Below are 18,996 nucleotides of genomic sequence, written 5' to 3'. Positions count from 1 at the left end.
AGAGTGTATAGGCCTGTCCCAATAATGTACTGTTAAGGAGTTAACCTTACGTGTTATGTTCAGAGACAAACTGGCTCTGGAAGCCAAAACAGCCAAATACTCCATCTAAACGTGAATTGATTCTAAGTTGTGGTATGGTTCTAGAAACATAAAGCCCTCTTCTTTCATATCACATCAAAATAATTTCACAAATGCTTAATATACACACTGTACACTGTTTTAACTTGCTTTAACAGCAACCAAAAGTATTTTTCAGTTACAATACGTTTTGTTTTTTGAAAATTCTTTCTTGCTGATATGAAAGTTAAGTTCCAAATGTTTCTAAAAACGTATCTCAAACAAGTCATGTAAAGGTTTAGAAAGAGCTTCGGTTCAGCGTTGGATGTGGAATGAGCCAATGCTTACGATTGGAGTCATGAGAAGTGCTAGTATAGGCCTACTGATGGACCATGATCCAATTTGTCTGTCAAACTTCCGTTTGTAATAAAGTTCTGCAGGTGAGTAAATATTCACACTCTTGGATGTGAGTCGGCAGTTGGGCTCTCTCCCTGGCTTTCACACTAGTTTACTGTTTTATTACCTCCCCCTTGCCTTCTGATCAACAGAGGGCCCGACCTCCAGGTCTTGCGTTCTCATTCCATCGCCTCTACCTCTGCTGCTGCTTGGTTCCCACCACAACACAAAGCTATTTTGCATACCCCTCCCACTCGCTTCCTCGACACGAGGACGGTCCTCCCCCTTTCTCACTATAAACACACCCCATTGACTTTACCTAGGGAAGACCCGACTCACCGAGCGCACGACACGCACTAGCTGGCGACATAGAACTGCTATAGGATCAGACGCAAGTCTGGAGTCAGTCCGCTAGCGCAAATCCTTTTCCTTATTTTGTATTTATTGGTCCTTATTTTAACCTGGACAGAACGATGAAGTTAGAACTGGAGATCTAATCACTGAACTAAACATTTGGATGATTCGAGTCCATTGACATTTCTATAGGGATAGAAATAGTGTTCAGGTCCTCCCCAAATATAGCTATTCCTTACTGAGGAACCCAAGACGCGCATTCTCACAAGCACAAGTGGCTTGCTTGAACCAGCATCGTGGCTACTCTTCCAGCAGTGGCATGTTCGAGGGATAAAGCGGACACAATTGAACTCCCACCTAAGGAGGTATGTATGGCACACAGCCTACTTGTATTTTCCAGATTAGAGAATTGTTAACTGTCATTATTGTAATGATATAGGTCCATGCATGAAGTAGCTGAGCAATCTCATTCTCTCACTATCCATTGAGATGTGGCGTCGTGGACTACAGAATTCATGGAGAAGCTCAATCATTCTTGTGCCATATTTTGGGGACACGCGTAATTTATGAACATAGCCCGAAGACACATTGTTTTAATGCATTTTGCAACATGATATTTAAAGCAATTCATCATACATCGCTCTATATGAGATCAGATGTCAAATTATAACAGTTTAGAGGACAATATTCATAGGGAGCTTTATTTTGTTTAACGTTTGAATTATCATGTTATTATTCTAGGCTGCATGTATTCTAGCCTGACTCAAGGAGAGAAGCAAGACAAAGCAAGGATTGTGATCATATAAAATGTGCTATTTTTAGGGCATGTAGGTAGGCTATGAGGAGTTTTAGCCTATGCAGGCTATGTCGTTTAAATAAAATATTTGATTGCTCGACTTCAAGCCCATCTAGACAACACACCAAATGAGGCTATTGGCTAGTTGTAAACCGAAGAAATCATCCCTTGCAAATGTTACTCTTGCATTTTAGGATACCCTTTATATTGTGTTCTCTTATCATTGATTGCACCCGGTCTGTTCTAAGTGGTCTCCCCGCGTTCCCTTTTACAGCTGCTCCCGGTGTAACCGTATTAAAAGGGGCATCAGGTGCGATATGGCTCCAACATAGCTGCTGATGTGTCATTTATGTTTCTAATTTGGTTAAATTCGGCAAGGACCACAATTTTAGTCCCATTGAGCGTTGGGCTTAAACACAATTAACCTCTCGTGCAGAGATGGTGACACCCGGTTGGGGACCGCGCTGCTTATATCGGTTACATGACAATTAGGACAGATTATGTTAAATATACACTGCAGATGAGCATATGGTGGCAGTTTACACTGACGGGTTTTGTTGACATCTTGCCCGGTGACAGGGTTAATTTTTCCTGCAGCGATTGAACAGTTATAAGATATAGCCTGCACTCTTAGAAGTAAAGGTGCCTGGAAGAACCTTTTGTGTTGTCACACTGGCAGAATCTTTGAGAAACCCTTCTGAAAAGGGTGTTTGAGGAACCCCTGTGTAAAGGTTCAAACTGGGATCTTTTTTGTGAGGGAGGGGTTCAATTTTGAACCTTTTTAATAATATATTGTAGATTGGATAACAGATTGGAGGCGCAGTTTATTGGAGGTGTGGCTTTCAGATAGTTCATTTTGGCCACCGGTTGGCATTAATGTCATTCTGTTCATCGTGTTAAGTTTGTACACTGCAAATAAAAATGTCCTTGAATAGTTATGCATATGACATATTCTTAAATATAATATTAACATTGCTAATATTTTATTTCACCTTTATTTAACTAGGCAAGTCAGTTAAGAACAAATTCTTATTTACAATGACGGCCTACCCCGGTCAAACCCAGACGACGCTGGGCCAATTGTGCGCCGCACCATGGGACTCCCAATAACAGCCGGATGTGATACAGCCTGGATTCAAACCAGGGACTGTAGTGACACCTCTTGCACTGAGGTGCAGTGCCTTAGACCGCTGCACCACTCGTAATAAAGTGGTAATTTTTCCAACTTTGAGATTAGCACAGGCTTTTGAGGAACTCATACACCTCTTTAAGCTTTGTTGAAGCTACAAAACTGTCTGTGTTTAACTTTAATGGGGAAGAAGTGAAAACAGTAGCCTAGCATGACAGATAAGTTATACGAAGTAAACAGCAACCTACAAACATGTCTGACAACAAAATACTTGCAAGTGAGGAAGAAAACTACCGGAGGGCCACAGATGTTAATAATCTGTCATATATTTTCCATGGCAATGGGGCTAAAAGTAATTATATTGTTAGGATACTCATGGCCACTATCGACAGGGGGAGGTGGGGGTTACAAATACACAATAGACCAGACTACATGCAACCAAATAGGCCTACCCCAGGTGGTTCCTAAGACCATGTATTTCCCGCAATGCTATACAGTTGTTAAAAGCATGAAATGTTGTCAGACATTGGTGATTATTATTATGAAAAAAATTAGTAGACCTGATACTAAGTCAATTGCCCTGTCCTGCAGTCAATGACCAAAGGTGCCCTCTTTGGCCTCATGGCTGGAATGTTATTAAATGTTTTACAATTTCATAATTAATATTTATGTAAGAAAAAAAAATAAAATGAAAATCCGCATTTTTTATGTCGAACAATTTTTTAAATAATATTTTATACATTTAAAAAAAGTGTATTTTCAAATATTTTGGGGGGATTATTTTAATTATTTTCACAAAAAAAAAAAAAAAAAAACTTTTTCTCCGCAATTTTGTGGTATCCAATTGGTAGTTACAGTCTTGTCTCATCGCTGCAACTCCCGTACGGACCCGGGAGAGGCGAAGGTCGAGAGCCGTGCGTCCTCCGAACACACAACCCAACCAAGTCTTGACACAATGCCCACTTAACCCGGAAGCCAGCCGCACCAATGTGTCGGAGGAAACACCGTACACCTGGCGACCGTGTCAGCGTGCACTGCACCCGGCCCACCACAGGAGTCCCTAGTGTGCGATGGGACAACGACATCCCTGCCGGCCAAACCCTCCCCTAACCCGCACGACGCTGGGCCAATTGTGCGCCGCCCCATGTGTCTCCCAGTCGCGGCCGGCTGCGATCTATGTCAAACAGTTTTGTTATATTTCACATATTACATCTTCTGTGATGTATATAAAGTGTAATATTGGGATGCAAGTTCTCAGTGTAATACATTTCAACTATATATCTGACACGATGCAGGTGGGGGTTTTTTAAGGCCACAATCATGTGTGTGAGGTGTATACTTTTGTTTCAAGGTAGATTTGTTTAAGACTACCAATAAACACTGTAAGCCCACTGTAGTAAAAGGTTTTAAAATGCAGCAACACCTTTCATTTTTATTCTGTCCATTCTGCAATATGACATGACACAATTTACTGTCTATTGCGATGTAAGGTGACACAATTACTGTGTATTATCTCCTCAACGTATGCTAACCAGTACAGCGCCTATGCTACAACACTATAAGATCAACTCGAACTGCGATGACCAGACTACATACTTCCGCACGCTCGCTTTGACGATTTCTCTTCTCAAAAGCGCCTCTGTATTTTGGCACGGCGCCAGATCCAATCCATGGGGATACAGAAGGTACAGCTCTGTCTTTGCGTTTTCTTCTGTGTTTTGTTACCATCGTTTCTGATTGTATATCGCTTTCATAGTCATCATCAATTAAGTGCTTACTAAACACATAGATTTGCAAGATTGGCTGTAGTGGTGTTTTGTTCATATTTCCAGTCTTTTATCGCTACTGGCCATCTTCTGCACCTGTCTGTATCTTTCAACGGAAGACAGTGACATTTTGTGCCTTCTTCCATAAAACTCACATCTGTGACGTCAAACTCCAAATAAGGGCATATAGTGATTCAGTAAGTATTCAGACCCCTTTACTTTTTCCAAATGTTGTTACGTTACAGCCTTATTCTGAAATGGATTCAATCGTTTTTTTCTACACACACAATACCCCAAAATGACGAAGCAAAAACAGATTTTTAGAAATGTGCGCGCAAAAAAAAATCACATTACGTAAGTATTCAGACCCTTTACTCAGTACTTTGTTAAAGCACCTTTGGCAGTGATAACCGCCTCGAGTCTTCTTGGAATTTGACGCTACAAGCTTAGTACACCTGTATTTGGGGAGTTTCTCCCATTCTTCTCTGCAGATCATCTCAAGCTCTATCAGGTTGGATGGGGAGCGTCACTGCACAGCTATTTTCAAGTCTCCAGCGATGTTGAATAGAATTCAATTCTGGACTCTGACTGGGTCTCTCAAGGACATTCAGAGACTTGTCCCGAAGTCAATCCTGCGTTGTCTTGGCTGTGTGCTTAGGGTCGTTGTTGGAAGGTGAACCTTCACCACAGTCTGAGGTCCTGAGCACTCTGGAGCAGATTTTCATTAAGGATCTCTCTGTACTTTGCTCCGTTAATCTTTCCCTCGATCCTGACTGGTCTCCTAGTCCTTGCTGCTGAAAAACATGCCCACAGCATGATGCTGCCATCACGTGCTTCACCGTAAAGATGGTGCCAGGTTTCCTCCAGACGTGACGCTTGGCATCCATGCCAAAGAGTTCAATCTTGGTTTCATCAGACCAGAGAATCTTGCTTCTCATGGTCTGAGAGTCCTTTAGGTGCCTTTAGGAAAACTCCAAGCAGGCTGATTGGTGGAGTGCTGCAGAGATGGTTGTCGTTCTGGAAGGTTCTCCCATTTCCACATAGGAGATAGAGCTCTGTCAGAGTGACGATCGGGTTCTTGGTCACCTCCCTGACCAAGGCCCTTCTCCCCCAATTTCTCAGTTTGGCTTGGGTGGCCAGCTTTAGGAAGAGTCTTGGTGGTTCCAAACTTATTCAATTTAAGAATGATGGAGGCCACTGTGTGAGGCCACTCGACACAATCCTCTCTCAGAGCTCTACGGACAATTTCTTCAACCTCATGGCTTGGTTTTTGCTCTGACATACACTGTCAACTGTGGGACCTTATATCGACAGGTATGTGCCTTTCCAAATCATGTCCAATCAATTGAATTTACCACAGGTGGACTCCAATCAAGTTGTAGAAACATCTCAAGGATGATCAATTTAAACAGGATGCACCTGAGCTCAATTTTGAGTCTCATGCATACGTTTTCGGGTCTGAAAACTTATGTAAGTAAGGTATTTTATTTTTATACATTTGCAAACATGTCTAAAAACCTGTGTTTGCTTTGTCATTATGGGGTAGTGTGTGCAGGTGAAGAATACGGATGTGGAGGTACTGGGCTGGCATGGTTACACGTGGTCTGCGGTTGTGAGGCCAGTTGGACATACTTCCAAATTCTCCAAAACGACATTGGATGAATCTTATGGTAGAGAAATTAACATTAAATTCTCTGGCAACAGCTCTGGTAGACATTCCTGCAGTCAGCATGCCAGTTGCATGCTCCCTCAACTTGAGACATCTGTGGCATTGTGTTGTGTGACAAAACTGCACATTTTAAAGTGGACCTTTCATTGTCCCCATCACAAGGTGCACCTGTGTAAAGATCATGCTGTTTAATTAGCTTCTATGCTACACCTGTCAGGTGGATGGATTATCTTGGCAAAGGAGAAATGGGATATAAACAAATTTAGTGCTCACACATTTTAGAGAAGTAAGCTTTTTGTGCGTATGGAACATTTCTGGGATTTATTTTATTTCAGAATATGAAACACGGGACCAAAACTTTACATGTTGCGTTTACATTTTTGTTCAGTATAGTTGGAATCACTTGTGAAATTTTAGATTTTAGATCAACTTTAACGTGTGATGACAATTCAACAGAACAGATGAACAGGACTGACATTTACTCTTAACGGGGCACCAAAAAAAGCCACACTCCTACTAAACCACGCTTCCACTCCAGTGTTCCTCCAGGAACCCAGTGCTACATTGAACCAAAAAGGTTCCTCCAAGAACCCCTCAACTAACCAAAGGTGCAAATATGAACCATTGGCTAGCATTGGTTCCTTACGGAACTCTAGCGGTGTACATGCCTTGCTGTTTACTTTTGAACGTTTTCTCCCCCTAGCCAACCCTTACAAGGTATCTAAAAAGTAGTAAGTCGCTGCAACGTTGCTGAAGTTGTCAGTAACGAAATTCGAACACGCAACATTTCGGGTTGCTAGATGTTCACTTTATACAGCTACCCATCCACCCTGACCCGCCACCCTCATTTCATTTTCCCCTTAAGTAACCTTCTGTCTTATGTAACGACACCAAATGTAGCATATCATACTAATTTGAGTGTTCTGAATTTTCGTTTACTATGTTAAGTCTTGTCTATGAGACCAGCCTGTCCTAGCCCAGTGAGCGACCCTGCTGATATTGATCATATCAGACACCCCTCCCTGGAATCAAAATGTGACTGAGGCTGCATCCCAAATGGCATTCTATTCCCTATATAGTGCACTACTTTTGACAAGGGCCCATATGGTTATATAAGGAATAGGGTGCCAATTGGGAAGCAGCCTGAGACTGAGATGGTGACTCAGTACCCTTCCCTAGGACTGTGTGGAGATGAGTTATGCACTCTAACAGGGTTTTAGCTTGGACTAGCTTTCATTTATATTCAGGTTTTCTGGTCAGAAAAGGTACTTTGAACTGTAGGCTATGTCCCCATGCTTTGAATTTCTTATCATGCATTTTTCTGTTTCCTTATATATATGGGTATATATGGGCTACTGGTTTTCATTTTGTGAATCACTCATGCCAACGGCTGTGTGTTTTACTTTGTTATGATACGTTATGTATTCTAAATCCCATTTCTGGTTTTGTTCTCTTTCCCAGGATTCAATGAAAATGTCTGTCTGCGTCCACGAGAACCGCAAGTCGCGTGCCAGCACCGGCTCCATGAACATCTACCTGTTCCACAAGTCATCGTATGCCGACAGCGTCCTCATGCACCTGAACACACTGCGGCAGCAGCGTCTCTTCACCGACGTCCTCCTCCATGCCGGGAGTCGCTCCTTCCCCTGCCACCGTGCTGTGCTGGCTGCCTGCAGCCGCTACTTTGAGGTAAAGACACTTATTACCAAGAGAGGGAACCGTTAGCATTTCCCATAAGAAAACCTGCATGTTTAGCCACCATGCTAACACTAGCTGGGCTAAAAGTTTTACGAGCTAATTAGCTAACTCTCTTGGTTTCCCATACTCTTTGTTCTCTGACAGGCCATGTTCTCTGGCGGGCTGAAGGAGAGCCAGGCCAGCGAGGTGGACTTCAGGGACTCCATCCACCCGGAGGTCCTGGAGCTCTTATTAGACTATGCTTACACGTCCCGGGTTGTCATCAACGAGGAGAATGCCGAGTCCCTCCTTGAGGCAGGGGACATGCTGGAGTTCCAGGACATCCGGGACGCCTGCGCCGAGTTCCTGGAGAGGAACCTGCACCCGTCCAACTGCCTGGGCATGCTGCTGCTGTCCGACGCCCACCAGTGTACGAAGCTGTCTGAGCTCTCCTGGGGCATGTGCCTCAGCAACTTCCCCACCATCTGCAAGACAGAGGATTTCCTCCAGCTTCCCAAAGACATGGTGGTGCAGTTCCTGTCCCACGAGGAGCTGGAGACAGAGGATGAGAGGCTGGTCTACGAGGCTGCCCTCAACTGGGTCAACTACGACTTGGAGAGGAGGCACTGCAACCTGCCTGAGCTGCTGCAGACCGTCCGCCTGGCTCTACTCCCTGCCATCTTCCTCATGGAGAATGTGTCCACAGAGGAGCTGATCAATGACCAGTTGAAGAGCAAAGAGCTGGTGGACGAGGCTATCCACTGCAAGCTGAAGATCCTTCAGAACGATGGTGTGGTGAAAAGCCCCTGCGCCCGACCCAGGAAGACCAGCCACGCCCTGTTCCTGCTGGGAGGACAGACCTTTATGTGTGACAAGCTGTACCTGGTGGACCAGAAGGCCAAGGAGATCATCCCCAAGGCAGACATCCCCAGCCCCAGGAAGGAGTTCAGCGCCTGCGCCATCGGCTGTAATGTCTATGTGACTGGCGGGAGAGGCTCAGAGAACGGCGTGTCCAAAGACGTGTGGGTCTACGACACCTTGCACGAGGAGTGGTCCAAGGCGGCGCCCATGCTCATCGCTCGCTTCGGCCACGGCTCGGCCGAGCTGAAACACTGCCTCTACGTAGTTGGAGGACACACGGCCGGCACCGGCTGCCTCCCTGCCTCGCCCTCAGTGTCCCTGAAACAGGTGGAGCAGTTCGACCCGGTGGCCAATAAATGGACCATGGTGGCGCCGCTGAGGGAGGGCGTGAGCAACGCAGCGGTGGTCAGCGTCAAGCTGAAACTCTTTGCCTTCGGAGGCACAAGCGTCACCCACGACAAACTACCCAAGGTGCAGTGCTATGACCCGCAGGAGAACCGCTGGACGGTGCCCGCCTCCTGCCCACAGCCCTGGCGCTACACTGCCGCTGCTGTCCTTGGAAACCAGATATTTGTGATGGGTGGGGACACGGAGTTCTCAGCGTGCTCAGCCTATAAGTTCAGCAGCGACACGTACCAGTGGACTAAAGTGGGAGACGTGACAGCCAAGAGAATGAGCTGCCAGGCCGTGGCGTCAGGTAACAAACTGTACGTGGTGGGGGGCTACTTTGGCACGCAGCGGTGTAAGACTCTGGACTGTTATGATCCGACACTGGACGCGTGGAACAGCATAACTACCGTACCCTACTCCCTCATCCCAACGGCCTTCGTCAGCACCTGGAAACATCTCCCTGCCTGAGCTGCAAGGGATCCTGGGATAGCCTGACACCTCCATCCCAACCCTCCTCCCATGAGGTACGGAGATAAGTCTCTCTGTCTCTGTCTCTGTCTCTCTCGCTCTCTGTGTTGCTGTCTGTTTGTTACTGTGGGGGAGAGAGATGGAAAGCATAACGTATAAGTGATATTCTGGAGAGTCCAAACTGGAGAGTTTCACAGCCGAGCTGAGTGCATGAGTTTCTTGTTGTCAGTTTTTCTTATTCAGTCACTCAGTCATATATCTATTAGGGCTGTGTTTTGGAACATTCACATACTGTAACTTCAATTCCCAGCTCATAGCTTAAACACAGCTGTCTTCATTCAGTAGCCGTCTCTCTTTTACAAGGACAAGGACAAATATCCCGATTGAATCGAGGACAAATTGACTATTGATAGACTAATTATATTGCCACGAGAATTTGGCCAAGGCTGAACTGCAGGTTTTGAATACTAACCAAGCAGCCGCTGCTATTTGACTTCTTTATTTATTTCCTAGTCTTGTCGTCTGGTTTTCAGCCCCGAGCAGACAGTATGTGTGGCTTGCTGACTGTCTGTCTGGCACTACTAAAATAATGTGTAGGCAGAGCCAACAGCAATACAGCATGTAATGGATAGACATATTTTCCACATACAGTATGTATGTTTGACATGATATGTATGTACAGTTACATTTCAGGAGAATCGACTCCTTGACAGACACAGATCTCTCCCACGATGACGCTATAGCCAGTAGGTGATTGCTCAGTGATTCAGCAGCAGAGCTGGCTTTGCTATGTCTGGCTACTGAGGAGATGGAGAGAGAGAAGGAGATGCCCATTGGGAAAGGAGAGAAGAGGAGGATGGTAGACTAAAGCGTATTGTTTTTGAATAAGCAACATCTTCACACAGCCTCCATTGTCTGAGTACTGAGTGGGTTTTGAGTGGTTGTGTCTGTCGACACCAGGGAAAACCACAGATACAGGGATAAACAAAATGCATCCCACCACATGTTTCACCATAGCTGGACATCCCTTTGTGTTTGAGCGTGTGTGTGGGGGACCATGTAGAGAGAGGGGTGGGAGGGCTAGGATAGAGGATAGGGGATCGTATGGGTAGGTTAAGTGAGTTTTGAGGCCGCAGGGTTGGGGTGAGGGAGGAGGGACAGAGGGGTAATTGAAACAGAATAGAATACTTTTATTGTCCCTGTGGGGGAAATTTGTCTGAGAGGAGTGAGCGGAGGGGAGGCCAATTAAACAATCTACATGCAGGCAGGCAGGCTACCACAGCCTGGTGAGGCTAATCCACTCTCAATCGCCTCCTTTTTATGGGTTTATGGTGTGTTGCTGGGCGGGAGAGAGGGAGGGAGGAAGGAAGGAAGGAAGGAAGGAAGGAAGGAAGGAAGGAAGGAAGGAGAGGGAGATAGGGGTAAGGGAGAGAGGGAGGGAGGCAGACTAGCGACTCAGGGAGGCAGACTGCTGCTCGTCAGTTGCTGTCTGGGGTGGTCGTAGGGAGGAGTGGGGAGGAGTAAGGCTTTGGCGCCTGTCTTTTCGAGAAAACACGGCTGCACAGCCATACAGATGAGAAAAACACACAGCCCGCACGCACACACATAGACATACACATATACCATGCCCTGACAAATAACAGTGCCTAGCCTGGAGGTGAGTGTTCACTGTTGGCCTGAGCAGCCTCAGTCTTCCCCACTTCTCCCCTATGCCCTGTGTCAATTTGTACGCCCATATAGTAGCCTCTCTCGGCCTCAGTGACGATAAGCAGGCCAGACGGATGTAGAGCACAGACCATTGGCAACCCTGCTCATTCTGAACACTGGAGACCCTGGTGTCATAATCCGACTTTCACACTCATACACGAATGCATAAAGGCAGACATACACACACGCAAACAGGCAGTCGTGCACACACGTGCATGCACACACACATTTGGCGGACCTTATTTCGCAGACCTGGGTGAAATGGCTGCATGCTCTCAGCTCATAAGAGATGGGAGCCAAAGAGAGGGCGAGAGAAAAAGGAAAGAGTGAGAGAGACAGAGAGAGAGAGAGAGAGAGAGAGAGAGTGAGAGACCAAGAGAGAGGGACAGAGAAAGAGAGAGAAATAAATAGCGAGAGAGACACAGAGAGCAAAAGAGAGAGAGAGAGAGAGAGTGAGAGACCAAGAGAGAGGGACAGAGAAAGAGAGAGAGATAGATAGCGAGAGAGACAGAGAGAGCAAAAGAGAGATAGAGAAGAGATGTATGATTGGCTGCAACTGTCCAGCATGCTCCAGTCTCCTTTTTGGTAATGCCAGGGAGTGGCTAGGAGCAGCCTCACTGCTCTGTCTGGGATGCTGATATGCCTCTCCTCTCTGCTCTGCTCTCCTTGGATGAAATGCTCCCTGACTTAGAAGGGGCCCTTTTTCTTCAGTGACTCATCTCTGAAACAGAGTCTGCAGTGACGGCTTTAAACCTCTCTAGACCAATGCAAAACTACTGATTTTGGTTGTACAATTATTTCAGATGGAAGTCAGTCACTGAGTTAGTGTAAGTGTTGACTGCACAGAGACACAGTGACAGGGATATATTACTGTCTACCAAATAGTGGGAGGGGAGGAGAGGGGGAAGAAGAGAGGAGAGAAGGGTCTCTACTCAACACTTTTCACAGGGACTCTACTCTACTTTCCCCTCTCTCTTCCTCCCTTCCCTTTCTTAGGTATGTTCCTTCCTGATGGTTAAAGCCACAAAGGAATCTGGTTTCGAGCAAATCCATGTTTTTATTCAGAGATCTCCTTTAGTCTCGCAAGAGTGCCAATACTGATAAAATCAAATGTGTTATCGTTCCATTTCGTAACTTCCAAGGTTGGTAAAGACTAGCAAACTCCAGTTTATAGAACCCCCCCAAAAAATCTCAAATGAGGTTTATTTTATCAGTCAGATTGCTCACTCCACTGATGCGTTGGAGAGGATACAGACGTTTGCTTATTGTTATTCCTCCTTCGCTATGCTATGACCTCCCGGCGGATCTGCCCATCGCTAGGCGAGTATACCTAGAGCTTCTCAAAGCCAAAATGAGAAACCTCTTCTGGGAGGAAGAGTTGGCTGCTTGCACTGGATGTACGGGGGCTACCATTACGTGTGTGCCTGGGTGTGCCTGTGTGTGCACGTGTGTGTGCTTGTGTGTGCCTGTGCGCCTGTGTGTGTGTGTGTGTGTGTGTGTGTCCTCTAGATACCACAGCCATTTGTAAGATCGGCTTCCCCCCCCCGGCCCTCTAGTTAGGGCCACAGGGAAGAAGGCGAGACAGATGGAGGGGGTGGATATCTTTAAAATTGATATGGGGTGTTCCCTAGGCTATAAATCATCGGTGGCGTAATGCTGGAAAAATAAAGATATGCGCTTTTAAAAGGAAAAGGTCCGAATGAGATCCAGAGCCAGAGCTGGTCAGATGTGAAATATCCAGCTGGATTTAGAGTTGGGGGAATGATACAAAAAATAAAAGTCTAACTGTTTTGGGGGATGGAATGGGAGGAAAGTGGATAACGTTCACAGAGGAGGGAATTAGCCTTTTAGCTCTAATACTTGATATCGCTGACACACGTCTGCAGAGAAACAGGTGCAAATGCCAGGCCAGGGCAGGCAGTGGCTGTTTTGTTTTTACCGAGGGGAGAAAAAAAATGAATGAGGGGGTATGGTAAAATAGTGAAGATAGGATCCGGAGCCTATCTGAGTGATTTTTCCATCCCTGAACTAGTGACTCTTACATTATTTTGAGCATGTTTTTGCAGGCGTGAAAGGAGAGAAACTTCCCATGACCTCTTAAACACCGTTTGCCTTCCTGCTTTCATTCACACCTCTGTCCGTGTTCTTTGTCTAATGCTCTCTCTCTCTCTCTTATTTTTCCTCAGATTTCCCTGTTTTGCATCATCCACTGGATTGGAACTTCCTGTCTGTGCAAAAAACAAAAACAAAAAAAAAAAACAATCCATAAATAGACCTCAACCATGGGGTGAGTGTGAAAACACACCTTGATCCCATCCTGATGACGCTGTGAGTACACCGACGTTTAAAGAGCGATCAACGCTCCTGGGAGGACCTTGTACACAGAACGACGTCACCATGTCAATGATGTCATATCGTTTCTGAGAGGGAGGTTTGGATGTTGTCCATGCGATCACGCTCAACAAACTGCTGCTTGCGCTGTAAGATAACAGCGACCCCTTCATCCCAGTGTACTATCGGCAAATGGCGCCGTTGCTTCGCAGCCTTTCATAAAATAACCATCAACATACCGGTCAGTCACACAGCCTCTTCATTTCTTTCCGTTCAATCGTGAAAGACTCGTATCGCTATGTCGTTGCGCTTCTCACTCTGATAATTCTGTGAAAAGAAACAACAAAAAAAATCGAATAAAAAACAAGCCCTCTGCACACGGACTTTAATATAATGGCATGAAGAATACCTGGCTGGACATAGGATACATATGAAGAGAGAGGAGAGTGGAGAGTCAGTGATCAGCATGTGTGTGACCAGACCAGAGAACGGGACAAAGACAAAACCCTTCAGCTTGTTTATAACCAGCTGATCCACAAACTGATCCAGGATATGCACAGTGAAGGAACAACACCATCCCCTCTCTCTCCTCTCCTCCACTCTTTACTCTTCCGTTCTGTTAGTTGCCTCCGTTGTGTATCTGATACATTAGACTCTTTGCGTTCCATCTGGGAGAGATTATATTGCTCTATTGGCCACCAGTCCTTCTGCACTAGCCAAAGAGAGAGAGAGAAAAAGAGAGAGAACCTCCTCCCTTCCTCTTCCCGTCCCCATCACCTAGTGGGCGTTTGGGGTTTAAAACATTATAATGGGCGTTGGGAGTTCCTGTTTGGAAGTTTTGTGTGAGACCTGGCTCTAGCTGTCACTACGTGTCCTGGGGACTTTAGGTGCCGGCACCAGCTGAGCCTGAGAGGGGGGTTGGCGAAGGAGGTGACATGACTACTGAAGTGAAGAACCCCAAAGGAAAACCATTTTGGCTGTAGGCTACTACACTCTCCCCATGCAAAATAACACACATCCAAGAACAGTAAAGGACAATGCAATGTAGAACTGAAGAAAATGCTCATTCAAGCTCAGTAGTACTACACAAAATACTGTTTAGTCTTGGACACGATTTACTGATCGTTCTGATGTTATTCCAATGAGAAGTATTGTTTTGTTGGAGTACTGATGGATTGATCTTCCGCTTTGCCTAAACGGTGATACTGAATTCTTCTGAACATCTATGGTCACGGGGACTCGATACAGTTGGCATGAACTTCTCTGGTCAAGAGAATCTTGTCAATTTGCTTACCCAAACTGAAACGTAAAATATTCATTTTCTGATCTTGCTGCAATGTATTATGTTTCAGAAGTCTTCATTTATAAGAAAATGACTTTACTTTATTCGTTTATGTAAAATAATGCTTAATCCTATGTATTGTTTCTCTGCCTGCATTCATACATGAATAAGTGAATGAATGTTTATCGTTTAACGGGGTATATCATGCATGGCCCAAGTTAAAGCTGCTCTATTTTTTATTTCATTTGGGCTGCTTTTTTTTGCACAGTTCAGTTTCTCCCAATGTGGAACCTTATCTTTGTAAAGTGGGGTGTACAGATCAGAGGTTAGAGGTCAGGGGTTAAGGGTCAGAGTCGGGATGGACATGGGGAGGATGGACGTCGCTCAGATTACCCAGAGTGCAGGTGGCCGGGTCAGAGGATCAATAAGGCCTTGCGTAGAGAATATTTTGTTTTAGCGGTGGACTCTGGGTAGTGTAATATCTCACATTTTAATGTTGACTTCTATGAGGCATATCTGCTTAGTTTGATGGAATTTAACTAACAGACTCTGGTCAAACTGGGGCCTAAAGCGCTACACCAAATGGCCTTGGTGTTGTGTCAACAGAGACACTGCTAGAGGAAAACAACAACAACAATGTTAACGATAAGAACAAGCAGGCTGTGAGAATTTGTATGTGTTAGAAGCTAGCGGCAGAGGCACGCAGTAACTGTCTGGAAAATCAGCACAGTGACACACGCGCACACACGCACGCACACACGCACACACACACACACACCCTGTGACCCTGACACCGCTAGCCAGGCCCTGTGTAGTTATGTGAGGAATGTGAAGGGGCAGCTGTCCTTGGAACAGCTGGGGGACTGACTGTGTCACATCTACCCTGGACTCAACCCCTTCAGGCGTTACTCTAGGTCCCCTCACTAGGTCCCCTCTGAGTCCCTCTTGAGTCCCTGGGCCCTTTAAGTCCCACACTCAAATATGAAATATTCTGACTTGAGATGAGTGTATGTAAATCAGACTTTCTTGTAAATAATTTATTAATATCAACGGGAGACTTGCATGACAATTTGAGCATGTAGATCTCAAGTCAGAATACTTCCCGTTTAGTGTAGTGTGAGAGTGAAAATGAGGGGGATGAGGAAGAGGATGGGTTAGTTGAATCCTGTAATCTTGGTGTGTTGGTGTTGATAAGGGCAGGCGGACACCGCTGTGCTTTTCACAATAGTGTCACTGATGTACGGGAGGAAATATGACAGGGGAGAGTTCCTAAGACCAAAAAATAAAATTCTGGACTTTTTGTCTGTTTGTCTGTCTAGGTGGCCAAAACATTGACATATAGAGTTTAGCATCAATGAAATCATTATGTATGTCAACAAAAAAGCTAACAGTTGTATAGATTTTCCCAGGATGTATAATGGTTGTATTCAGTGAATCGCCTCAACCCCTAAGAACTAAATGGGCATTCCACATTCCAGTTTGATTGTGTGAGCCACCCACTTCCTAGCCCACCTCGCAGGCCTACAAAAGCAGGAATCGTTTGAGGAATTCTATGGAGACTCATTAGCACCTTGATCTCAACCCCCTAACCAACCCGTTCACAGAACACTGCCCAACTGGCCTCACAAATCAGACAAGCGGGTTACTTAAGTGATAATGCCCGAGAAGTCGGGGTTTGGAGGATAAATTGGCATGGGTGTTGTTAGGCACTTGTTGTTAGGCCCTTGATATTGGCAAACCGGGCCAATATATCCTCCAAACACCGGCTTGGAGGGCATTATCTATTTTATACAGGTTACAGGTTTCCAACATATTCAAATAATGATTGACATATTTTCATTAAAAACTTTATTTTGATTAATTTATTCATACTATTTAATCCTTCCACAAGATATAGTCCCGACACAAATCTATGGTTGCTAGAGACGCGACCCCATCGTTGCTTGCTAGCTAGCCAAATATGGGTAATTTACAGTCATGTCAAAAAATGCAGCCAGAATAACAGCAAAGTAGCTGCATTTCCATTTGTTTAAGCTGTTTTCTAGTGACATTTATTTGGATACATCCATAACAATAAGTTAATGAGGCACGATTTCGCCTGGCATAGAAAATGTGCTCACTCATCAGAGTAGCTAGCCAACAATACAGCTACAGTAACACAATCACTTCAACCTGAAGCTGGAAAGACTGCAAATTAGCTGAGTTTCATTTGACCTTTTTTCAATTGAATTATTTTTGTATATATGCCAAAAATTATGCCAGCTGATTCATGATTTTGACTGGCTGAGAAACGCTGCCTTCCTGTCTGTCTCGTCCCGACTCATTCATTACTTTGAATATTGAAACAATGTTGCAAATGTCGGAGAGACAGACAGCAAGGTTTATATCTCCAATGTTGAAATCAATATGTTAGTCTAAAATAAATGTGAGATAATGTCCAGATGCTTTTTATAGTGGAGATCAAGCTTAATAAGTGCCTGGCTGGGCTGATGAGACAGTGGATTGCACAGTCAGATGGAACAGGCATTTTAACGTCATAGATTTAGCCGGTGGTAATTTGTGGAATAGACTGTCTGGAATGCAGTTTTAACCAATCAGCATTCAGGATTAGACCTGCCCGTAGGATAATCCCTTTTCGAACACAAATGACCCTGGCAACGGTCAACAATGACTGCTCCTCCAATTTAGACGTAATTGTTGAGTGGCATTTTTTCCACCTCTCTCATTTCTCTCTTTGCCCCCTCTCTCTTCCTCCTTTATTGAGATTCAGCTCGGTCACGTGAGAGTGTCTTCTCCCCGGCAGGCTTGCTGTAGGCATTCACCAAAAATGATGTAAAATTCAGACAGGATGCATCTTTAAAAGCACTGTCATCAATGTCATTTCTTTTTCATGTCAAAGTAACATTTTATTTCAATTTTTTTTATAACATTGTTTTGTACATGTGACAGATTTTTTTCACAGTGTGAAATTCATAGCAAAATAAACATAAGAGTTTTTCCTCTTGACTGTAATCACTTGCCTTGCCTGTCTTTATTTGCAGTTGAGCTTTTATACAAAATATTACAAACACCTGCTCTTTCCATGGCATACTGACACATTTAATCTAGGTGAAAGCTATGATTCCTTATTGATATCACATTTTAAATCCACTTCAATCACTGTAGATGAAGGGGAGGATACAGGTTAAAGAAAGATTTTAAGCCTTGAGACATTGAGACATTGTGTATGTGGGCCATTCAGAGGGTGAATGGGCAAGACAACAGATTTAAGTGCCTTTGAACGCGGGATGGTAGTTGTTGGCAGGTGCACCGGTTTGTGTCAACAACTGCAACGCTGCTGGGTTTTTCACGCTCAACAGTTTCCCGTGTGTATCAAGAATGGTCCACCACCCAAAGCACATCCAGCCAACTTGACACAACTGTGGGAAGCATTGGAGTCAACATGGGCCAGCATCCCTGTGGAACGCTTTCGACACCTTCTATAGCCCATGCCCCGACAAATTGAGGCTGTTTTGGGGGTAAAATGGGGTGCAACTCAATATTAGTGTTCCTAATGTTTGGTATATGTACTGTGTAACTATTTGGTGCACACACACAATAGCCTCTTTAAGATTGGTTTTAACACTACGGTTTTTGCTTAAACCAAAATCCAACATCTTTCCTAGGCTACACACTCAAAGCATATAAAGGTTTTGCATATAGGCTATCTATCATTCCTGAGGCAAAGTTCCCCCATGAACCTGCTGCAAATATTTTGGCATGAGGAAATGGTGTGAGGAAAAATACAACACACTCATTCCATCAGCAGCACCATAGCGTTGGGTCGTGAAGGCCTAGCGAGCTCATTACCGCATTTTCATACATTTAGGCAGCGTTACAGGGAATGTAGTTCACTTTAGTTGTCCCGTGGTATTAAAGCCCAGTGTATTATCCATCCAAACAGCCTTTTGTTCTGTTGGAGGAGAGACTGAAATCATCCTATCTGTGCCTCTGGCTTTCCGCTCTGCTCTTCTCTGCTCTCTCTCTCTCTGAGCTGGGCTCCCTGCAGCGCCGGGGCTGGATTGATGAGGTTAAAGAAGCAGGTCTCGGCACCGCTGCTCCTCTGTGATCGCA

General features: G+C 45.0%; 1 protein-coding gene across 1 annotated transcript; it reads left to right on the top strand.

Moving 5' to 3' along the window:
* The first annotated feature begins 768 nt into the window (after nt 1-768).
* On the top strand, nt 769-17,895 carry LOC129863709 (ectoderm-neural cortex protein 1). Its single transcript, XM_055935897.1, has 4 exons — nt 769-1,172; nt 7,629-7,856; nt 8,010-9,619; nt 13,457-17,895. Exons 2-3 carry the CDS (start codon nt 7,635-7,637, stop codon nt 9,561-9,563), a joined length of 1,776 nt encoding a protein of 591 aa, XP_055791872.1. The 5' UTR covers nt 769-1,172; nt 7,629-7,634; the 3' UTR covers nt 9,564-9,619; nt 13,457-17,895.
* Nucleotides 17,896-18,996: the final 1,101 nt, after the last annotated feature.

The sequence above is a fragment of the Salvelinus fontinalis genome, chromosome 10 (genome assembly GCF_029448725.1).
Source record: "Salvelinus fontinalis isolate EN_2023a chromosome 10, ASM2944872v1, whole genome shotgun sequence".
NCBI classification, from domain to species: domain Eukaryota; kingdom Metazoa; phylum Chordata; class Actinopteri; order Salmoniformes; family Salmonidae; genus Salvelinus; species Salvelinus fontinalis.
This window is presented reverse-complemented; position numbering and strand designations above follow the sequence as displayed.

What these genes read in the sequence shown, in the direction of transcription:
- LOC129863709 (XM_055935897.1), top strand. Translation starts at nt 7,635, where the DNA reads ATGAAAATGTCTGTCTGCGTCCACGAGAACCGCAAGTCGCGTGCCAGC. An exon ending in CCTGCAGCCGCTACTTTGAG is followed by an intron (nt 7,857 to 8,009) that starts GTAAAGACACTT and finishes GTTCTCTGACAG; the next exon opens with GCCATGTTCTCTGGCGGGCT.